This window comes from Pantherophis guttatus, chromosome 2 (assembly GCF_059756535.1).
Source record: "Pantherophis guttatus breed Tessera chromosome 2, ASM5975653v1, whole genome shotgun sequence".
In the NCBI taxonomy this organism is placed as follows: domain Eukaryota; kingdom Metazoa; phylum Chordata; class Lepidosauria; order Squamata; family Colubridae; genus Pantherophis; species Pantherophis guttatus.
The window spans coordinates 271,769,962-271,788,153 of record NC_142064.1 but is presented as its reverse complement, the minus strand read 5'-3'; the positions used below and the strand labels follow the sequence as shown (position 1 = coordinate 271,788,153).

The window sequence follows — 18,192 nt, the reverse complement described above, 5'->3', positions numbered from 1 at the left end:
GAACCAGTAAATACCACCTCTGACTGGCCCCGCCCCCATTTATTCTCTGCCTCCTGAGTCCCAGCTGATTGCGAGGGAATGGGGATTTTGCAGTAACCTTCCCCTGGAGTGGGGAGGGAATGGAGATTTTACAGGATCCTTTCCCTGCCATGCCCACCAAGCCACACCCACAGAACCGGTAGTCAAAAATTTTGAATCCCACCACTGGTTCAGCCCTACCCAAAAACACAAATCGCAGGGACAGTGAAAAGCATTTATGGAATGGGGGAAGCCCAAATCTTTTAATAGGGTACAGAAAGAAATGATACAAACATTTGGTACATGTGATACATCAGAAAGAAACCAATGAAAGAATGAAAGACATTTATTACATTTGACAAGTGAACAATAGAAAACATTGATTAGAGATTACTTTCCACATGAGGTAAATTTATGGGTAACATCATGCTGCTTCCAAGGTGGATTAGTATCTTACTTAAAACTTGCAAGTGTATTCAATTACTTTCAGAATACACTGAATACGATACAGTTTTGAAAAGGCTGTTTTTTCCACATGAAAAAACAGAAGAAAAGCATGCTTTCCTAAAATCTGAAAGGAGGTCAACACTGCCAGACTAAAATTCTATTAACATCCTCACTTAAAGGCTAATAATGAAGCCCAAAATGCTAAATAATACTACCAGACACAGAAACATAAAAACATGGAAATTTGGCTTAAGCAGGAGATCACTTCAAAAAGCAGCCTGATAGTGTTTTCTCTTCAAAAGTACCCAATGGGTGAGAATGATATTGGGTGGGAATTATACTCCCAGAACATCCATCAGCATCACTTTTTTACTTCACTTTTGAACATCAGTTGTTCCTTTGTATTCAGATCTGGCCTCAGCAAAATGATGTAACACTTAGGGATGAAAATGCAACCCAGCAGCCCAGCACTGGAAGCCAAGATGGAGAAGACCTGCACAGCAACCGTGAATTTCCCTTTGGTGCTCAGATAGGTAGGCACAAAGGAGATCCAGACACTGCAAAAGACCAGCATGCTGAAGGTGATCAGCTTGGCTTCGTTGAAGGACCCAGGTAGGTTCCTGGCCAGGAAGGCCACTATGAAGCAAATGGCAGCCTGAAAACCCATGTAACCAAGGGCAACATAAAACATAGTGACAGAGCCTTCATTGCACTGCAGAACAATCTCTCTAGGCTGGGAATACATGTCAGAATCAGGGAATGAAGGAAAGACTCCTAACCAGGTGAAACAAATGACAACCTGGACACTGGAACAAGAAATGATGATGCTGTTGGTCAGACTCTTGCCCAGCCACCCTCTCACTCTGTTTCCTGGCTTTGTGGCCAGGAAGGCCAGCACCACCATGACTGTTTTGGCCAAGACGGAAGACACGGCAATTGAGAAGATGATGCTGAAAATTGTTTGTCGGAGAAGGCAGGTGGTTCTCCTTGGCCGACCAATGAAGAGAAAGGAAGTCAAGAAGCAAAGAAGAAGAGAGACCTGGAGGATATAGGAGAGGTCCCGGTTGTTGGCTTTGACAATTGGAGTTTCTTGGAATTTAATGAAGATTCCCAAGACTAAAACTGTGGTTAAGATCAGGAATAGGGCAAAGAAAGTAAGAATAATTCCCAAATACTCTTGATGGGACAAAAAAGTGACACTTTTGAGGATACATTGATCTCGATGCTTGTTCTGATACTGATTGTCTGGACATCTGGTGCAGTGGTCTGCATCTATAAAGGACAAATGTAATATTTACCATGAATTTATAGGATGGGAGTTAGATTTTGAAATCAGGAAGCCCTCATCTGAATTTGTGTGTGTATTCATCTGCAGGGGATGGGAGGCAGAGAGAAAAAATTAGGAGTATGTGTACACATGTGCTTCTTTGCATTAGTATGTGTCTCAAGTTGATAAAGTGTAGCTAGATTAGGGGCAGAATTTGAGAGGAGACAATTCTAGGAAGCAAAAGGGGAGAAGTGACAACCATCGACATCAGGGGTATCAAACTTAATTTCATTGAGGACCGCATCAGGGATATGGTTGACCTTTGGGGGGGGGTCAGGCGTGGCTGACTGGGTGGGGGTGGGCAACTGGGTGGGTGTGGCCATCTTGATGCCACTCCCCAAACTGCTAGCATGTTTCCTCTTCGCATTGGGTAGACCAGGCTGAAGTGACGCTGGCCCAATCTTTCCTCTTCACACTGGGTAGACTGGGCCAAAGCCATGCTAGCCTGATATTTCCTCTTCTCATTGGGTAGACCAGGACTACATCACAGGCCGGATGCAGCCCATGGGCCTTGAGTTTTGACACCCCTGATCTACATCATGTAGGAAGGTTTCTAATGGAGTAGGACTAGCCAATTTGACAAGGTTGGAATATTCTGGTTTTCCAAAATGGAGTTTGATTTGTCCCATTACCCATTAATTGGAGGATAAAATTGAAATTCAATGATAATATTGTTCAACTATTTTTGATTTCATTTTGTCCCACCAAATCCCAATGGTTAATGATTAAAAAGGGGCAGATAAAGTTGCCTGGTTTGATCTTTCGCTCTAATCGCCATAATGAGGAGAGGTTCCTCTCAGGTAGCAATGTATTCCCCCAAATAGCTACTCCACAGGAAACACAGATCATGCTTGCCTACTCCTTGGATACTTTGGAGGAAGGCAGAAATGTGTCTATCCCGAGTGCACCCTGGAATGGAGGAGATGGCAAGATTACTGACTAGGTCCTATGTGACTTGGCTGTCAGCCTTGGAAGCCATCTTTTTCATTGCATCTTCAGGCCTGCCACATTTACTACTGTGGGAAACTGTGATGGGGAGATTGTATGGAGCCCTGAGTCCGAAAGGAGATAGGCGGTATAGAAATTTAAATAATAAATAATAATAAATAAATATACCGGTAGTCATAATAACATTCCTTTCTCAGAAAGTCAAGGACATCTTGCCCTGCACCTGGAAGGTTAGAACCGGGAGGCATTTCCAGTCAGCATGGTGTTTAGTTTGGGCCATGTGATGGACTTGTGGGTGTTGGGCAGGGACTTGAACTTTCCTTTGGGTGGGGAAAACCTGGAAGCTTTCAGATTTGGGTTTTCCCAGATGTGCCAATATGACATCTTCAATAACATGTAATTTTGGGGAAAGTCAAGCCTTGGAATTCTGTTTGTCATGGTGAAACAACGGGCTGCTTCATGTCACTTCAACTGATCCTTCACAAAGTCACATATGCTTCTTGATAGCTGCTTGGCTTCTTCTACACTTAACCTCTCATTCCAATGAATTCTCCCAGTTCGTATTATTGTTATATCCTTGATGAAATTAATTCTGATAGTTAAATTAATACTCCCTCCCACTCCAATACCCAAATTAGAAATATCTTCTTAGCAAAGATCTGCAGGAATGTTTGCTCCTATCCCAAGGGCTGTTTTGATTCCCATTCACCCACCTTCCTGGGTGGAAATGCTCCCTTCTGCACAAGGGACGCAGTTGTAGCAACAGATTGGTTTTCCTTCCTGGACCACCTTGAAATAGCCAGGTTGACAAGGCTCCACACACTGGGAGTGAGGCAAGGGCTGAAAGTGAACAGAATTTGCATTCAGAAGCATCTGCAAAACTGATTAGTTATGAAATGAATTATAGTGTTGGAATGGGATTGTCAGGTCCCATAGCTTATCTCGTCTTCAGAGAAGAGCAGCAGCGTTGCCTTGGGGACTGGCATTTATCCCTCTTCAGCCTGAGTATCTCACAGTATCTTTCCACTTCGAAATTGGCTTGGTGATGTATTGTGCTTTGGGCGGGGCTCTGTCTTCACTTTACTGTTTTGAGCGGGAAACTTAATTCCTGCCTAGATCTCTTGCTATCACAATCTTCCAATAAAAGTTTCCTTTTGAAATGGCTTTTGTTTCATGAGGACTGCTTTCTTAAGAGGACTGGAGAGGCAGGACCTTACAGGGACCAACGAAAGAGGTATGTGCAAAATGGACTAGAAGTGGACCATTCTGTTTCTCCTCTGGGCCATGTTGTGGTGGCCACTCCAGAGAATTTTCTAGAAAGTTACTCTTGAAACTGGAAGCATGATAGTCAGACATGCTTCCATTTTGGAGGACTGTCTCTGGAAGGCATTAGAAGAAATAAGAATTCTGGATTTCTTCAACGTGATTTTGCACTTTTCTTCTACCAAATAAGGTCAAATTCTTGAATGTATACATGTCCAAATGAACATGTGCAACTCAATTGATTTTACTTCTCCCCTCCTCTTAAATCCTGCTTCCATTTCCCTCCACCCCACATTTTTTCACTTTATGTTCCTAGACCAAAGTCTTGTACTGTATAAGTCATAAAGCATCTTTTCCTTTGCTGGTTATAAATGAAAGAATATAATTCTGAAGCATGAATTTGAAGGCAGTCGGTCTTACATATAGTTTCGGATGGAGGGGTACACTGATTGAGATGATGGACAAAACTACTGTGTTTCCCCCAAAATAAGACCCTGTCTGATATTTTTTGAACCCTGAAATCAGCGCTTGGCCTTATTTTTGGGGAGGTCTTATTATTTTGGGGTGTTTGGAGCAAGACGGGGCTCCTCTTGCTGATTTCCAGCTCTGTCTCCCTAACCCTAACTAGAGGAAATGGTGAGGACTGGCTGGGGAAGCGCTTAAATATTTTTAGGGAGGGCTTTTTTTGTGGGGGTGGGACTTATTTTAGTGCATGTGCTCAAAAACCTGATTGGACTTATTATCAGGGAATGTCTTATTTTCAGGAAAACAGGGTGAAGAGATGGGACACCTCATCCCCTACCTGATTGAGCCACTGAGGGCTCGTGATGGCTTCCTTGTTGATGCTGAATTTGACTCCAATGGTTCCTTCTCTGTCTAGACTCCCAAATTTCACTCTGGTGGTCGACTTATTAGGAAACAACATCCAGCTCACAATGTCAAAGTCAGCCATCAAATCTCCATTTCTATCCAAATACATTCCTTCTATGGTGTTGTTGTAGATCTCAGGATTCTTCAGGAAATGGTGAAGCTACAGAATATAAGGAAAGAGGTTTATACATAAATAGAATCATCTAAACAAACTGATGTACAGAGATATAAGGAATTTGGCTTATTGAGCTGCTTAGTTCTCTTGAAGATAAGCAGATGGCAGAAGGGCAGGAGAAGGGAAATCCATTACCTACAAATATATTTGCTTACTTTATCTGTTGCTTATCCATGAGTTTTCCCCTCCTCCCTGAGATGTCCTGCATAGCTATAGATACATCGTTTTGTCTACAGAGATTTATCTTAACATTATTTGGAGAGTTTCTCCTGTGCACATTGAATAACAAACACCGCATTGAGCTTTGATTATTTATTTTGAGTCCTGTGTTTTTATTCCACAAGAGAGATAGATTGACAGAGTTGGAAGGGACCTTGTAGGTCATCTAGTCCAACCCCCTGCCCAAGCAGGAGACCCTACACCATTTCTGACAAATGGCAGTCCAATCTCTTCTTGAAGGTTTCCAATGATGAAGTTCCCACAACTTCTGAAGGAAAGCTGTTCCATTGGTTGATTGTTCACACTGTCAGAAAATGTCTCCTTATTGTAGAAGACACAGCATCAGTTTGTACAACTCAGTCCTGGAAATATAATAATTTAATAATTATAATAATAATTTAACAAAGTTGGAAGGGACCTTGGGGGTCTTCTAATCCAACCCCCTGCTTAGGCAGGAAACCCTACACTACTTCAGACAAATGGTTCTCTAATCTCTTCTTATAAACTTCCTGTGTTATGAATTGGCTTTCGGAAATTGGGAAGCAAATGTCAATATTTATAACTGACTTTTCCATCTGCTCGTTATCTGAAAAAGTTTGAACACTGATTCTGAGAGAAAGCTTGAATATTGATTCTGGAACTCTTCAGGTGATTTTACAAGAATATACACTGATAATTGTAATATTAAATACAATGTAGTGTAACATTATAATAAATTGGGAATTAATCCAAAATCCCTTTCCACAAGCATCAAATTCTAGAATCTGAAGAAAGAAAAGCTCAAAGCACATGAAGTAAAATACATGAAGTAAAATAACTGTAGTTGTGTGTGACAACATAGCCAAGGTATAATTTGCCATTCACAATGCTGGAAGCCAAATGTAAAAGAAAGAGTAATTCAGTATTTAATGTTACATGAAATAACAGCGTCAACGGAATTACGTATGCACAAAATTGGAAAAACGAAAGTATACCGACAGAGGAAATGGTAGTAAAGAAAATATTAGAATGTACCAAAATGGACAGGTTAACGATGGAAATTAAAGACAAAGGAGAAACAGCGTATTACTTAATATGGGGCCTATAGAATAATTAGCTAGATAATTGATGCAAAATTAATGATGAAAGAGTCTCAATAAGCTAGAAACGAATACAGGTATAAAACTATATAGAAGAATACATATTGCAAGCAATATTATTATTAGACTGCATAACTGCAAATTAAAATATATAGATTGCTAAATGTATACAGAATTTTGTTATAACTATGGAAACAATAGATATAAGTATGATATATAATATCAAGTTTCTTTTTTTTTCCTACGGACTATACTGTATGATTAAGAGAAAAATCATCGTAATTAGGATGTATAACATTATATATATTTATAAACGTGCTGATACAACCAGTATATCCTTTTGCCTTTCAGCTCCAATCCAGGAGCCCTCAAGCAGCCGCATTCATGACAAACCATTTTATACCAAATTTATATTTTTAAAAGGTAGACTAGTATAGATCTATTTCAAGCTATTTGGCTCTCATAAGCTACTCTCCCTTTATTTCTTTATCAGCAAAAATATAAATTTGGTATAATTAATATATATAGCTTGTGGCTCAGAAGGTTAATTCAACTGCCTAACATGCAGGAATCCAAGTTCGTAAGGGTATGGCTAGCTGATGAAAGCTAAAAAGCTTGAAATAGATCTATACTAGTCTCCCTTTATTTCTTTATCAGCAAAATATTATTTTGGTATAAAATGGTTTGTCATGAATGCGACTGCTTGAGGGCTCCTGGATTGGAGCTGATAGGCAAAAGGGAGCAGAATGCCCCCTCCCATATGTTGGGGTAGACCAGGTGCCTCGATAGAAAAATATTTTATATGTATGTATGTATGTATGTATGTATGTATGTATGTATGTATGTATTTATGTATGTATGTATGTATATATGAGTGTGAATATATATATATGCCCCAACAATCTGGGTCCTCATTTGATCTACATTAGAAAGGATGGAAGGCTGAGTCAACCTTGAGCCTGGTGAGATTCGAACTTATATTAATTGCAGGCAGCTGAATGTTAATAACAGGCTTTAGTCTGCTGTGCCACCACCAGGCTCTCTCTATATATATAAAAGAGGAAGACAAGGGATCTTATGAAAGAAAATGATTCATAAAAGGTATTTTTTTCTCAATGTATATGACATTTCTCAAAGAGTATTTCATGATGTTCATCATCTAAATGTCGCCCTTAGCAACATACATGGAACCTTTAAGGAAGTACCTGCCATGGTTGAATGTTTTCAACTTCCACCTTGTCTTTTCTTTCCATCCCTGTCCTCTGGGATCGGGGTGAATTGACCACATTTAAGGCATGTGCCACAATCTGGATGGCATTGTAAGTTAAGGAGCTATCTAGAGAGAAGATCTTTTCAATCTTCTGGTGAGGTAGAGTTTCCAAGTTCTCTTTCTCTGTACACCGTGTCCAACCTTTCACAGACAAGGCAGGCTTCCCATATGAACAGTGAAATTTCTTAGTCATAAATGCTTTGATAAAATAATAGAAATCTCGGAAATCATCAAATTTGGTTCTTTGGCTGGTCTGGATAAGAAAAGAAAAAATAATATGGGTGTATCTGAAAGAGAAACTATTATATGATAATTCAATGGTGAGATCCCACAAAGCGGTTGTGATCCAAACTTTCCCTTCAATAGGCAAGGAATTTAACATGTTTTCTAGGAAAAAGGCTCCCTCGATGAACGTAAACTCTGAGTAATAAACCAATACATTGATTTGGGCCCACAGGTTGAAAACAGAAATCTGATACTTGACGTTCTCATCTTTTAATAATACGATTTGTGAAAAAACAACACAGATGCCATTCTGAGCCAGCACAGGAACGAAGGTCCTAAGGAAATATTCTCCGTTATCAGTTTCTGCAGCAAAGACGCCAATGAATGTCCATCGAAAATACAGCAGCAGTTTAACAATCCCCAGGTTTTGAGCACCTTCTTTGGGGACGGTCTGGTAGAAAAAAGGTAACTGAGTTTTATCACTCAGGATCGGTGAAATAAAAGTGTAGCTGATCTGGAGTGAAAAAAAAGGGAGATTTATGTTTTATTTGGGGCTTTTACTATCCTGCTCTACGGAGTAGAGAGTTGGTCTCTGACAGTTGAAGAAATGAGAAGCATTTGAAATGTAGATTTACAGACGGCTGTTATGTATAAACTGGGTTAACAAAAATCACAAATGAGGAGGTGATAAGCCACCTGGGAAAGCCAAGAAAAATCATCAAAGCCATTAAAAAGCGAAAGTTAAAATATTTTGGACATGTGATTCGACACCCAGAAAAATACGGCATCCTTCACTTAATCCTCCAGGGAAAGTTCGAAGGCAAATGAGGTCCAGGCAGAAGAAGAACATCATGGCTTCAAAACCTAATGGACTGGTTTGGACAAAACTCAGCAGTCACCACTTCTTCATGTGGCTGTTGACAAAAATAGGATTTGCCAACATGATCACCAACGTCCGATGACGGATATGGCAGAAGAAGAAGACCTATTAGATCCTGAAAAGATAATGTCAGAACTTAGGTAGTGGCTGGAAGATTCCAGCCTACCTTGGTGGATTTAATAGGGGATCAGAAATGCAGAAAATGTAACTGTCAACAATGGATGTTAAGAAGAAATCCAGATCACATTTTCTGAAAAGCTGATGCTTCCTCAGAGCCTGCATACTGCAAGATCTGAGCAATGTGAAATATTACAAATTAATATTTGTACTCAATTTGTAACTGTTAATTATGGTTGTATCAATATTTGTTCCTGTCTCTCTGGGAGACTGAAAGATGACATAAAGATTAATTCTTCATCATAATCCATGCTTAATTAACATTTCTAAGGAGAAAATCTCCTTAACTGCTCTGGAATAAACTTGCAGCCATTCACTGGCTCTATACCTGTGGGATTTTGTAGATGCCCAATATGGCAGCCATAAGGATGGATATATCAGAGTTGGTCTCTTCCAGGAGAACCAGCATGTTTCTCTTCCTTCCGCAGCTGTAGTTGGGAACATTGGCCTCTCCAGTCGAAAGCAAATCCAACAGACCATCCAATGTCAACATTTTGTCTCGAAAGTTGTCATGGAGATTGTAACCCAGGGTGAGGTTGGGCAAGAGAAGAGGATCTTTGTTGATTTCCTGAATGGCAAAAAGGAAGGACAGAATTTTCCAGTACAACACACTTGTTTTCCTGAAACGATACATGGATTTTGCCATGATGTTACATTCAGTGAAATCACCAACCTAGAAGTAAGGAGAAATTTCCTGACAGTGAAAGCAATTAACTGGTGGAAGGGCTTCCTTCCTGATGTTGTGCATGTTCCATCACTGGAGGTTTTTAAGAAGTGATTGGACAGCCATTTGTCTGGAATGCTATAGGGCAGTGATGGCTAACCTTTTTGCCATCGCATGCCAGGAAGGGAGGGAGGGGGAGGTCCATGTGTGTGTGTGCCCACACCCATAATTCTATGCACCCTGCCCTGCACATGTGCGCGAAACCCCCCTCCATCTCTCCAGGAGTCTCTGGAGGTTGGGGACAGCAAAAACGTCACTTCCTGTCCAACCAGGAGTTGGGAAATGGGCCATTTCTGGCCTCTGGAGGGCCTCTGAGGGAATGGGGAAGGCTGTTTTTGCCCTCCCCAGATGCATAGAGAGGATCTTGAGCCAGATGAGAAAGAAAAACGGGCCTTCCCCACCCCCAGAGGCCCTCCGGAGGCAGGAAACAGCCTGGTTCCCTACTTCTGGTGGGCCCATGAGGCCCAAAAATCAGCTGGCCAGCATGTGCATGTGTGCCAGAGCTGAGCTCACCTGCCCACCGATATGGCTACACATGCCACCTGTGGCACGTATGCCATAGGTTCGCCATCACGGGTATAGGGTGCAGGGGATTAGATGAGAAGACCTCCAAGGTCTTCCCATCCAACTCTCTTATTCTGTTAATGCATTTCATATGTGCTATTGTGACTGCACAGGTTTTTGTCCCCAAAGTTCCTCTTCTCTACTTAGATTATTTGAAAGTCAAAACAGACACACTCCAGACAACCTGGGCACTGTTGTCACTTGCACTATTCGCTCAACCTCAGTTTGAAAAGTCAAAAAACATCCCAGGAAAAGTTTTTGGCAAACCATATCTGAAAATGTGGCTCAGAAATCTGCATGGACCTCACCATGTAGGAACCAGGATTTGAGATTCCATCAAAGGGCCATTATGCATGTGTTATATTTTTAAAGTGTGCATGTATGGGTGTGTAAGAGATTGAATGTGTGAATGAAGTTGGGGCAGAAAAGAAAGCATTTAAGAATTGTACAGAAGTACCAGCTTTCCCATTTTCTCTTGAGTAAATGGTCTCGATCCCTGTTTGCTTGCGAGAGTGGATAGAGAAAACAGAGGGCCTGCTCAAAGCACTTTGGTATCAGTGGAACCAGAGGTGAGTCAAGAAGGAGCATATGAAGATGCCCATGTCCAGATCAGGGAAAAAACAACTAGCTGTGGTGACTTTGGAGAAATCCATGGATCATTGAAGAAAACAATAGCAGAGAATTTGGGAGAAAGACTGGAAGTACCCAGGAGCTGACTGCTGATGTCTTTGGAATTACGGGTTCTATCTTTCTGGAAAATTTATTCATTCAATTTATTCGATTTATGAGGCATGTCAAACTACTACTCTGCAATAGCATTGTGGTCTCCTGGCTACTGTAGCAACACCAGATACTAATAATAATATTAGATTTTGTCCAAAGCCGATCTTGTCCAAAGGAGACTCTGATAGCTATCTTCTAGAAAAGTCTCAGAAAAGAAATCAGCCTTTTCTCTCAATTGGGATTGACCAATTAGAGCCTCCTGTCCTTTTCTTTGATGGCCATGCTGAGACCATAACCATGACCTCCCAAGCTAATCACCTTGAAAGATGAAAGCAAGTTGTCCATGTAGAGATCAGTTGGACAAGGGTGCTGAGCATTAAAGCTTGCTTTTGTTTCATCTGCTGAATGTGTTCCACTTCATGCTGTTTGTATACAGATCTGACTGTCGATCTAACTAACTAACTAATCTCACTCTGTCAAGGACCTAGGAGGACTCATCTCAAACGATCTAAGCCCCAGAGCTCACTGTAACAGCATTGCCAAAAAGGCATTAAGAGTTATTAACCTAATTTTGCGAAACTTCTTATTAACATCGAATTGTTAACTAGTGCATTCAAAACCTTTGCCTGACCAATTCTCAAATACAGCTCGTCTGCCTGGAATCCACACTGTATATCAGACATTAATTCAATTGAGCAAGTCAAGAGGTATTTCACGAGAAGAGTCCTCCATTCCTCTGCTCACAACAGAATACCTTATGCCACCAGGCTTGAAATTTTGGGCTTGGACAATCTAGAACTCCACTGACTGTGGTCTGACCTAAGCATAGTAAACAAAATTGTCTGCTACAAAGTCCTACCTGTCAATGACTACTTCAGCTTCAACCACAATAATACACAGGCAAACAATAGATACAAATTTAAGGTAAACCGCTCCAAACTCGATTGCAGAAAATACGACTTCAGCAACAGAGTGGTCAATGCCTGGAATGCACTACCTGACTCTGTGGTTACTTCCACAAACCCTCAAACCTTTAACCTTAAACTGTCTACCGTGGACCTCACTCCATTCCTAAGAGGTCTGTACGGGGGCATGCATAAGTGCACCAGTGTGCCTACCATCCCTGTCCTACCATCCCCATTTATTTGTACTCATTTCCTGTGTTCACATCTATACTTATACCTCTTTTCTCGAACATGTTTGACAAACTAAATAAAAATAAAATAAAATAAAATAAAATTTCACTGCCTTCCTCCATCCCCATTTTTCCTCAAAGGAATCATAACATAATATCAATCCACATCATGAGACTTACGGGTGAACCTTTTTAGAAGGACTCAAACTGAAATTCTGCAGGTCGGGTTCTAGACTATTTGTTGCAGAGAAAAGCCCACCAATGAGATGATCTCCTGGCCTGTAACGATTGAGTGGGTCTCTTGCATCCCTTCCCAAAGTCAAGAAGCACTTGGTGCCGAGCATCCCACAGGCTGCCTGGGGAAACAAAAGCTCCATCAGAAGCAGAAGCAGTGGGTTCATTTCTGGGTTAGCCAAAGGAATCTCCCACCTTTCATCTGATCTCAGAATCAGTAGAGCAGAAGCATTTGGAGACGTTGAAAGCAGATTGCTGCAAGACTGACTTTTCTAATATAATATGAAGTCCAGAGAGAACTTCCCCAATGATGGAAACTGGACCAATGCAGAAGCAGAGCTCCTGGTGTCCATGAAGCTCAGTCCAGCTTTCCAGGGTGACAAGACAACTTATACAGTAACTTTCCTGATGCTGAATGTGTTGCTGCTGAGTCTGTTGACCTCCTTCAGACAATCTCCAGAGGGAAAAAGAATCCCTTGACATTTAGCAAGAAGGCAAGAAAGAAATCACTATCATTCTAATAATTAGCTGGGGAAGTAGGAGTTTTGCAAAGTCCTCCCTGCAGGGTGAACTGGGATCCAACTGAAAAAGTCCCAATGTAACTCAATGTAGTGGATTCCCAGAAAGCATCCACAACCAAATTGTTCTGTGGGCATTTGGGACACCTATCATTCTGCTGGGTTGATTTCCAATTGCTTTTCTTTTATGCTATTATATACTGTATGACTGGTTTATTTTATAAAGTTGTGCTTTACACATGATGAATTTACTGTTTTCTTACTGTGGACTTTTGAACATTATGATGCTGATGTGGCCTTAGAGTTACTGTGCATTCCTTATTATTCACAGTGTTATGTTTTAGGGTGGATACTTCATTTTTTTATTGTGAGCTACTGTGCATCTATCTGGAATTGAATGCATACAAATCAAATAGATGTCCAGATGTCTGTCTGTCCGTCCGTCCGTCCATCCATCCATCCATCCATCCATCCATCCATGTAACATGTCCCTTTTCTACCTGGAAGAGTCAAAGAAAGAGTTTCTAAGAAATTTCTCCCTTGCTATATAACCTCAAACAGAGATGCTCAATATGAGACATCTCTGGTTCTTTCATACTGATCCAACAGGTAGAAAAATCTATCTGTACCCTTCTGCCAAAATGAAAATCTAATGAGTAGCATTTCACCCTGAGTCTTAAATACTTTGCTTCCATAAATATCTCCTGCAAATCATGAATTCTGATTGTCTCTAGAAATGGTTCCATCCAGGAAAGGAGATTCCAAGGAAACCTCATCCTTTCCTTTCCTTTCCTTTCCTTTCCTTTCCTTTCCTTTCCTTTCCTTTCCTTTCCTTTCCTTTCCTTTCCTTTCCTTTCCTTTCCTTTCCTTTCCTTTCCTTCCCTTCCCTTCCCTTCCCTTCCTTTCCCTTCCCTTCCCTTCACTCCACTCCCTTCCTCTTTCCTCTCCTTCCCTTCTTTCCCGTAGGTATCTTTGTCCACTTTCATCCACTCCATCAAAAGTTTCACTCCAACAGTGAATCTGATGGAAGAAGAATCTGCTGTCAACTCATAAAGCATCTCTGGCCTGCTCTTGAGTTGCAATTGGCAAGGGGGATGGGAAAACTAAATCTGTACCTGTGGTGAGGCAGCATGTCTGTCAAAATAAAAGCACATTCCAGCCATATCTCTGTTAAGGCTGTCTCCATAGTTATCCACAGTGGCCGGAGAGAGTGATCTCTACAACCCGTGAAATTGCTTCGATGGAGAATGTGACTGATGACACACCTTGGGGGGGGGGAAACAGGGTCAGAGCTGGAACGTAAATTACGTGAGGTCAGAATTGGCTTTACTTGGAACGTGCTGACATGAAGCTCCTAATAAATAATTGGATTTCTTTTGAAGCTTGGCTCGAGGCTCATCATTTAATTAGGGCATCGGTTGGAATCCTGACATCTGCTTTATGGTAAACGCTATTTTGCTCTTTTTAAATACTGAAAAATACACCAAATTTCCTGTGGATCACCCTTCAAACATAAAATGAGATGACAGCATAGCTAAGATTGGATCTCTGCTATCAAGAAAATTTAGGGATCATTGTAGTTTCCCTTTGCCTTGTTTCTATTTTTGGTAACAGGCTTAATCTTGGGAATCATTTAATTCCCAAAAACGCACTTACTGAAGGTTAACAGTCAGGATCTCCTCTATTTTATTTATTAATGTACCGTATTTTGGGGAGTATAAGGCACACCTTTTTTCACCAAAAAAGAGGGTGAAAATCTGGGTTCGTCTTATACTCGGACTGTAGACCCACCAAGCTTCTCAAACGGAGGTTTCAGAGGCTGAACAAAAGAAGCCCCCTAAACAGAGCTTCAGAGGCTTTTTTTTCTGAAACTGTTTTGGAGGCTTTCAGAGGCAGGAAAAAAAGTTTTTTCTGAAACACGGTTTACAGAGTCACCATCTTGCTCCCAATAATCCTTTTACCGACCTCAGAAGGATGCAAGGCTGAGTCATCCTTGAGCAGTCAGGATCGAACTCCTGCTGAATGAGCAGTGAGTTAGCCTGCAATACTGCTGTCATGGTTGACTCGCTACGCAGTCTTGCTTTTTTGTTGTTAGTTGTGAAGTCGTGTCTGACCCATCGTGACCCCATGGACAATGTTCCTCCAGGTCTTCCTGTCCTCTACCATCCTCTGGAGTCCATTTAAGCTCACTCCTACTGCTTCAGTGACTCCATCTAGCCACCTCGTTCTCTGTCATCCATTTCTCCTTTTGCCCTCAATCGTTCCCAGCATTAGGCTCTTCTCCAGTGAGTCAGTCCTTCTAATTAGGTGGCCAAAGTATTTGAGTTTCATCTTCAGGATCTGGCCTTGCTTACAAGCAGACAACTATAACAGGAGGGGGAAGGGAAGGCTTTGGAATCTAAGGGAGGCTTGGGAAGGATTTTTAAATTATTTTTTTAATTTGATTTATATGCCGCCCTTCTCCGGAGACTCAGGGCGGCTTACAATGCGTTAAGCAATAGCCTTCATACTTTTGTATATTTATACAAAGTCAGCTTATTGCTCCCACAATCTGGGTCCTCATTTTACCTACCTTTGAAAGGATGGAGGGCTGAGTCAACCTCGAGCCTGGTGAGATTTGAACTTGCAGTAATTGCAGGCAGCTGAATGTTAATTACAGTGCTTTAGTCTCCTGCACCACCAGGCTCTTTGGAATGCAAGTTTGGAATGCAAGTGTGTCAACTGGAAGTCTGAGACAGATCCAATATCTCAAGGTCACCAGTTGGGGAAGTCCCAGGCAGACAGACTGTTCCCAAAACAAAGAAAGTGCAAATGCATGGTGGACAATGGACAATGGGAGGTCCAGGGGGAAAAGGGAAAGTTTTCCTATGCTATTTTGACAGGAAATCATTTGAACGGGCTTTTCTTCTGTACCTACATGGAATCTTCAGTAAAGTTACCTGATTTTTCGGAGTGTAAGATGCATTTTCCCCCCCTCCCAAAAGAGGCTGATAACTTGGGTGCGTCTTATACTCCGAATGTCACCCCACCCACCAGCCGGTCCCCAAACTTCGGCCTCAGCACGTGGCTCCCCCCCCACTCAACCCACTATGGAGGAACGGCTGGTGAATTTGGTAGAATAGCTGAAATGGATAAATTAACTTCTTTGATTAGAGAAAGGAAATTATCTACATTAATTGATAACTAGAAGCCTCTTATACATTTCTTCATTTAAAAAAATGCCAATAGAGAATATTTGTTGTTCAGGATTGAAATGAGGGATCCTTGGTTCCCTCTGAGCTTTCTTGCTTTCTTGCAGATGTTTCATGACCCAAACTAATAACATCATCATTGTTAGTCACTCATGATAGTTATCAGCCCTGATGATGTTTCCCTCCCCGCGAATGCCATCACTCTGCTTAACAACTAATTCCCACAACACTGTCAAATAATGTATTACTATTATTCTTCTCTTCCTTACTAGTATTTATCTCTTCCCACTTATTACTATAACCATGTTGCTTGTATCTTTCAATTTATATTGTTTTTATTTGTTTCCTAGTACAATTTGATAGCTTATTAGTAACCTTGAATAAGTGTTGTATCTTTATATTCTTGGTGAATGTATTTTATTCTCCTTATGTACACTGAGAGCCTATGCACCTAAGACAAAATCCTTGAGTGTCCAATCACACTTGGCCAATAAAGAATTCTATTCTATGTTACCTAGTTTGGGACATGAACCATCTGCAAGAAAACAAGTCCACATAGGGAGCACCAAGAACCCCACAAATAAAAAGAAATGAACTTCTGATCTACAGTTTTGATCGTTAGACAGAATAGATTATAGGAAAAAAAAATACTTTCTTCTACCTGTTTGGTAGATCGTAATAATTATAAATATTTTATTAGTGAATGAATGTCCCTTGGATTAAAAAAAAAAAAAGGTGACGACCATTTATGTTGCAGCTTTATTTTCCCCAATTGTTTCGCCTTATTTCTCTGAATCTGAGAGATTAAAAACACTTTTTCCTTTTGTAAAAGTAAGCTGTTCACCCCAGAGGTGGGATTCAGCAGGTTCTGACCGGTTCTGGAGAGCCAGTAGTGGAAATTTTGAGTAGTTTGGAGAACCAGTAAATACCACTTCTAACTGGCCCTGCCCCCATCTATTCTCTGCCTCCTGAGTCCCAGCTGATCGGGAGGAAATGGGGATTTTGCAGTAACCCTCCCCTGGAGTGGGGAGGGAATGGAGATTTTACAGTATCCTTTCCCTGCCATGCCCACCCAGCCACGCCCACCAAGCCAACCCACAGAACCGGTAGTCAAAAATTTTGAATCCCACCACTGGTTCAGCCCTACCCAAAAACACAAATCGCAGGCACAGTGAAAAGCATTTATGGAATGGGGGAAGCCCAAATCTTTTAATAGGGTACAGAAACAAATGTTACAAACATTTGGTACATGTGATACATCAGAAAGAAACCAGTGAAAGAACGAAAGACATTTATTACATTTGACAAGTGAACAATAGAAAACATTGATTAGAGATTACTTTCTACATGTGGTAAATTTATGGGTTACATCATGCTCTTTCCAAGATGGATTAGTATTTTACTTAAAACTTGCAAGTGTATTCAATTACTTTCAGAATACATTGATTAAGATTCAGTTTTGAAAAGGCTGTTTTTTCACCATGAAAAAACAGAAGAAAAACATGTTTTCCTAAAATCTGAAAGGAGGTCAACACTGCCAGACTAAAATTCTAATAACGTCCTCACTTAAAGGCTGATAATGAAGCCCAAAATGCTAAATAATGCTACCTGACACAGAAAAATAAAAACATGGAAATTAGGCTTAAGCAGGAGATCAGTTCAAAAAGCAGCCTGATAGTGTTTTCTCCTGAAAAGTACCCAATGCGTGAGAATTATATTGGGTGCAGTGGTGGGTTCCTCCCGGTTCTGTCCGGTTCTGCCGAGCCGGTAGCGGTGATGATATGATGTCACCGAACCGGTTCTGCCCACCCACCGACTCCGCCCCCCCACCCCCAAAGTTATTCTTACCTTTTATTTGGGCCCTCCCTCAATCTATTGCTGCCTCCTGAGTCCCCGCTGATGGCTAGAGGGAAAAAAAACTGTTTAAACTCTTGCCGCAGGGCTTCAAAGGGCCGCCTTACAGCTGATCAGTGTTAAAAGAAAACAAATGAGTAGACCAGTGCCTACTCATGCAAAAATACATGAGTAGATCAGTGCCTGCAAAAATAAATGGGTAGACCAGTGCCTACAAAAATAAATGGGTAGATCGGTACAGCTCTGCAAGCAGTTAAAAGCCTGTACCTCTGCTAAATTCTAAATAACTGTCACATCACCATAGAGCCATGCCCACAAAATAAGCCATGCCTACAGAACCGGTAGTAAAAA

The 18,192-nt window shown here is 41.2% G+C and overlaps 1 protein-coding gene across 1 annotated transcript in view; it reads right to left on the bottom strand.

Moving 5' to 3' along the window:
* Positions 1–800: 800 nt before the first annotated feature.
* Positions 801–18,192, bottom strand: part of LOC117659771 (vomeronasal type-2 receptor 26-like) — a 32,914-nt gene continuing 15,522 nt past the window's right edge. Inside the window, exons 3-7 of the mRNA XM_087885280.1 lie at positions 9,227–9,571; positions 8,056–8,355; positions 4,806–5,033; positions 3,454–3,580; positions 801–1,737 (exon numbers count right to left, since the gene is read on the bottom strand). Of these exons, the coding sequence (XP_087741406.1) occupies positions 827–1,737; positions 3,454–3,580; positions 4,806–5,033; positions 8,056–8,355; positions 9,227–9,571 (1,911 nt within the window). The 3' untranslated portion in view covers positions 801–826. The remainder of the gene's footprint in view (positions 1,738–3,453; positions 3,581–4,805; positions 5,034–8,055; positions 8,356–9,226; positions 9,572–18,192) is intronic.